At 30.1% G+C, this 6,263-nt stretch overlaps 1 protein-coding gene across 1 annotated transcript; it reads right to left on the bottom strand.

The window, feature by feature from the left end:
• Nucleotides 1-631: 631 nt before the first annotated feature.
• LOC134686014 (uncharacterized) lies at nt 632-3,256 on the bottom strand. The gene is made up of 2 exons (XM_063545721.1): nt 3,185-3,256; nt 632-2,008 (listed from the first exon to the last, which is right to left on the bottom strand). Exon 2 carries the CDS (start codon nt 1,935-1,937, stop codon nt 1,401-1,403), a length of 537 nt encoding a protein of 178 aa, XP_063401791.1. The 5' UTR covers nt 1,938-2,008; nt 3,185-3,256; the 3' UTR covers nt 632-1,400.
• Between the last annotated feature and the right edge of the window lie 3,007 nt (nt 3,257-6,263).

Genomic DNA, 6,263 nt, shown 5'->3' with positions numbered 1-6,263 from the left:
GTAGCATGGGGTCAGTGGTCTCATCTCACGAATAGCATAACGTTTTATTCCCATGGAAAACAAATATTGTTTTGAATGTAACATCACCTAAAACATTTTGATTCGTAAACAGTATATATAGTACATTTAAAGTAAATAATTTCATCCTACACATACAGCATGAACCCACTATGAAAGAACAGTAGTAAAAGTGCAGTATTCGTAAATTCAATATCAAGTAGTAATATTTATTAATAATCCAAATTTATAAACATTATCATTATATATAGCACAAATAATGTACAAAGTAGACATATACTACTACTTTATAAAGAAAATGGACTACATTTGCTTTTTTATTCACATATATATTGAACACATCATCTAGTAATTGTGTTAGAATACAATGTATCAAATTAAAATAGCACAGAAACATATTTACATGTAAGTAATATACATGTATGCAGACAGTAACACTCACTGCATGTATCTTTGAGACCACATACAAAACCAAAAACAGTAAAGATATCATGAGTTATAAACAACAAAGAGTATTGAAAAATTGCGTTGACATTTTAGGTTGATAAAAATACTGGTCATGATATTGCACACGTGATGTGTGTCATTTAGCGAATTGGCTTTTTTCTGCTCCTCTGCTATCTTCAGATTAACGGAAACATGCGAAATATAATGGTTAAAGATAAAAATAGAAGATGTTGCATGATTGCCAATAAGACAACTCTCTACAGGAGACCAAAATGAAACATAAATTAACAACTATAAGTCACCGTACTGCATTCAACAATGAACAAACCCCATACCGCATAGTCCGGTATAAAAGAAAAATTACAATGTAAAACAATTCATAAGAGAAAACTAACGGCTTTATTAATGTACAAAAAATGAACGAAAAACAATCATGAAACACATAAACAAACGACAACCACTGAATTGCAGGGTCCTGACTTGGGACAGACACAAACATACATAATGTGGCGAAGTAAACATGATAGCGGGATCCCAAACCTCCCCTTAACCTGGGACAGTGTTATAACAGTACAACATAAGAATGAACTATACAAATCAGTTAAATAAGGCTTAACTCATCAGATGGACAAACATAAATATATTTACACAATATAACTTTTGTAATGTTTGTCTTATGATTTCACAACAATGAAAAACTACATCAAAAACCTATTTTATTCTAAGCTGCTGGGAAAATATATGGCTATTTACAATTAGACTGTCACTGACAGCTGTGTCTACTTTTAAACTTAACACTTTTCACACACATGCATTGAACATTTATATTAATAATTTACAATACAAAAATTAGAAAAAATACTAAATTATTAAAATTCAATATTTATAAATGCATATATTAAACAGCTGTCGAACTGTCTTTTTCAATGTGTTTTCTACCAAGTTTTCCTACGCCGTTGGCTGTCTTCCTGCATATTGACATCATTTTCGTTTCCAATGGGATCGCCCAGGACTTCGAAATATTGTACACTTGAACAACTAGCATATTGTCTGAACTCGTCGAGTCGATTGAATCGTATGGGTTGGTAAAGATTGGTGTACGCGCTGTTCTCTTCATCGGGATGGCTATACTCATCCGAATCATGGTCGTTTCCTGACTGCTGCAAGGAAGGCAACAATGATTGATATGGGTTTAAGTAGTCATTGCTCTGGGGACTGATGCGATCATACGAATCACTTGAGTTGTCGTCTTGTTGTATATTTAGTTGTTCAGGTGGTGTCAAAATGAATTCAGACAACTCAAGTTCGTCTATTTCAGCATATCCGTAACCACTTCCCCTTTCCGTTGAAACAGTGGGGCTTCTTTGAGCGTCACTGTCTAGCTCAGTTCCGCGGTTATTTATATCGACAATTTGATTAATTCCTAGATTTTGGTTGTTTTGATATTTTTTGCCAACGTAGAAGCAAGCCATACTGCAGCTGAGAATAAGAAAAAAACCAACTCCACACGATAAATAAATGATAACTTCAGTATTTATGATACCTGCAAAACAGTAACAATAATATGATGCTATACAATCTGATTGAAATCAATGGTTTAGTTAGCTACGTTCGAATTAAAATTAACGTCGTCAACGGTCTTTAATTATTCCTTGAAGGTTCATGTTCCGGATCCAATCAAATATTGTACTTAAAAATGTCAGTATGCGTATTATTGACTATTGCAAACAAAGATACGCAATCTAATGAAATTTTTATATGAATATAGTCCAGCAAGTCTATGTTCTTACCATTCAATTGCCTTGCATTACTGTGAGCGTTCCTCAAAACGGCATAGCATTAAAGTTCAAATGTTATATTCGTTCTAAATTGCACTTTTTGATTAAAAGTCCAAAAAGTCACTTGAAATGAATATTGACAAATTTTACATTCCAAATCTAAATAATCGTATATGATTGGTAAATTAGGGAATACGTTTATATGATTGGTATATTAGGAAATACGTTTATATGATTGGTCGAGAGGGCTTTCGTTTTTGGCTCTTGACGTTATTAATTTAACGATATACGACGTTGACCGAACTACTATTTGTAACCAATGTAAACAAGATGACGGTGACGTTAAAAATCTGTATTTTATCTTTGCGTTCATCGTCAAAATTTAATAATAATCACAAAAATCTATTTGAATGATTATAAGATATTTTTCTGGTTTATTTTTTATCATATAGAAAACTTCATGGAGTGCATTTTTTTTGCGTTAACCAAAATATGAATTCATGCACCAGGCCAATTAAATGACACACATATACAATGTCCGTGTGATAGAGGTTACAGTGTTGAAATTAAATTTCTATCTCTCATTTACAGAATTATAAGTATTAAATGCCTTTTTAAGGAATGTATTGGTGTATAAACTGGACCAAGTCACTCACAAACATGTCATCAACCTTTATTTGTGAGTGAATTGGTCCAGTTTATACACGAATACATTTCGTTAAAAAAGGTGTTTTATCCTATGATATCCTCCCTGATTCAAAGTTGATAACTTGCAAATGCACACCCAATAAGCATAATTACATTGTTTTATCTCGAATACGTGTGTATATATTGAATATATTTTTGATAAACGTTAAGTTTTAGTATTTTTTGTTTTTGTTTCATTTTTTTAATAAACATTTAATGTTCTGTTTCGTTAATTAAACGAGGTCTAATCTTACCTGGAGAACGTTCTGTTGTACTTGCTGGAGTATCTGATGCAGCAGAAGACGGATATGCTTCTGTTGTTTCTGATTCTGACAAAAAAAAATGTGAGAATAGTTATCAAAGGTACCAGGCTTATGATTTGATACGCCAGACGCGAGTTTCGTCTAGATAAGACTCATCAGTGACAAGCAAGAACCAACCACTCATTAAATAAAATGAATAAGAACATGTCTTTTGAAGAAAATGAATATTCAACAGCAGCATATAGTAAGAAGTAATGCAATTGTCGACAATTATTTTCACTAGAAATCAAAGTGTAAACTATACCAGTACTAAATCATGTTTCAATGATTAAATGAGTATTGCTTCTCTTGACATGATTGCTATTGGTGAAAATAGATGATAGAGAATAAAAAGGTAAAATTGTGATACGACAAGCTAATATATATTTTAAAAGAAGTTTACCAGAATTTGGTTACAGAAAATTAGAAATATATTTACTTATGAATATAAGTAAATTCATCAAGATATAAAATTAAATTTTAGTATAAAACAACTAATTGAAGACGTATTTTCGTGTACATAAGTAAAAGAGAAGTAGACAAATCGCTGACACAGTCAAAAGGTCCCAAACTACAGGATACTGTATTGAACATATGTTTGTTAGTTTGACCTCTCTTTTGTAAAGTATAACAACTAATAACAGGATAATTCATATCAGGAGAAAGATATTTTAACTTGTCAAATTCAACACAGGTATTAGTGATGTGTGATTGTTCGTATCCTAAGAAAGGAATATTACAATGTTGTTCAAAGCAAGAACACCGTACTATGTTGCCCCCTGAAATAAAATCAATAAATATGGACATTTCTGGTAATTGAAATGATTGACTTTTAATGTTAGTATATTGCGTATTGCTATTTTTTTTTAATCCTAAACATGCAATGTTAACCTCATTATCTAATCGAAATTTGGTCGTACCTGCAATAGTTATTATAAGTGTTGTTTGCTGCCGGGAAACAGTTGAAGTTTCTTCTATATGTTCTGTTGTTATCTCTGATTAACAAAATGTTTCAAAAAGAAAAAAATAAATTAATTAAGTCTACAATGAAGTTTCGTATTTGATTCAATGAATGCACTTTTATCAGAATCACAATTCACAAATTAAGAGAACAGTCCAAATATGATGTTAGAACGAGTCAAATATTTGTAATAAGACTCAGTTTATTCAAAAATCTAACAATATGCGCACAAATGTACAGTCAGTAAATTTCAGATACATTTGTATTGTTACATGTACTTGTAATCGAGTGTTCATAAAAAGTAAAATAACAAAAATACCAAACTTCATGGAAACTTCAAAACGGTAAGTCCTTTATCAAATGAAAAAAGTCAATAGCTCAAACACATCAAACGAATGGAAAACAAGTGTCATATAACTGACTTGGTACAGTCATTTTCTTTTTTGGAAAATAGTGGATTCAACCTAATATTATAGTTAGCCTAACCTCTCACTTGTATGACAGTCGTATAAAAGTCTCATGGATTATAAAACATATCTTGTAAATTTCAAACAACATAAAATATCTAAGAAATATTTAAAAATATACTGTACTTTAAAATATATAGAATTTGATATATACTATTATCTTATTTTATTTATGCGATATTTTAACTCGTCAATAAGATACATTTTGTATCTTGTTTTATATATACGATAAGTTATTTTATCTATAATATATGTTATTTTATCAATAAGATATCAATAAGATATCCTATTCTATCTATAAGATATCCTATTTTATCTATAAGATATCTTATCATATCCATAAGAGATATGATTGGTTTATAAGATATCGTTTTTTATCACGAGTTGGTTGACCCCTATGTTATATCCGTTTACCAGATGATAGCGGATATGTTCTAAATGTTGTAACTTCAATTCCGTTTCCTTTTTCCCGAATCTGACCTACCGAATTTTAATTATTCACGTATTTGTACTAACATGAGCAACACGACGGGTGTCACATGTGGAGCAGCTTCTGCTTACACTTCCGGATAACCTGATATCACCCCTATTAGGTAAGGTTCGTGTTGCTCAGTCTTAAGTTATGTTGTGTTTTGTGTACTGTTATTTGTCTGTTTATATTTTTCTTTTTAAGCAATGACGTTATCAGTTTATTTTCAACTTATGAGTTTGAATGACTCTTCAGTATCTTTCGCCTCTCTTTTATCTTTTAGACAAATCATTGGTTTATAAGATATCGTTTTTAGTAATATATTCGGTCACAATGAAAAAATAATTCTTTATTGCAGTTGTTAAATTTTGATTTAAAAAAAATAGATATCATATTAATTAAATAACATCTTATTGATTAAATTAGATATATGTATTTATTGCTTAAATAGATATTGTATTTGATTTATTATTTTCTTATTCAGTTAATTCAGCTATCGTATTTATTTAATACGATCTATGATTAACTTTATAAGATATCTTATCATTTTCATAAGATATCTGATTAACTTTATAAGATATATGAATAACTTTATAAGATATATGATTAACTGTATAAGATATCTGATTAACTTAATTAGATATCTGATTGACATATCATATCAACTATATAAGATATCTTGAAAATAGAATAAATATTAAAACAGCCTGCCATATTCCGGTCTCAAATTGTATATAGCATTACAGATTGAGACATATCGATTTCTATTATTTAACAATTCAAGATACAGGAGGAAAATGTTTATATGCACAGGCATACTTTTTTTGAAATTATTTAATTATTCAATTAATATGATATTTTGCATGTGACCGACTTTTGACTCCGGTGTCTAACATTTTTCGACAAGTTATTTACTCTTTGTTAATACAGTCTGGTACTCGGTCAACTAAGAGCAACTTAAAAAATCAAATCAAGGTAACAATCAGTGCAATTTAAAAAAAAGTAAGAAAAAGTCCACTATTTTTCAATGATTTGGTATGTATAGAAAAGATAATACAGTAAATTATTTCCCCAAATTTACCGACCGTAAGCTTTCTCTCACGTAACCGAGTATAAGAATTTCCTACCAAATTG

This window comes from Mytilus trossulus, chromosome 10, assembly GCF_036588685.1.
Source record: "Mytilus trossulus isolate FHL-02 chromosome 10, PNRI_Mtr1.1.1.hap1, whole genome shotgun sequence".
Lineage (NCBI taxonomy): Eukaryota > Metazoa > Mollusca > Bivalvia > Mytilida > Mytilidae > Mytilus > Mytilus trossulus.
The sequence above is the reverse complement of the archived record's forward strand: the minus strand, read 5'-3'. Positions and strand labels throughout refer to the sequence as shown.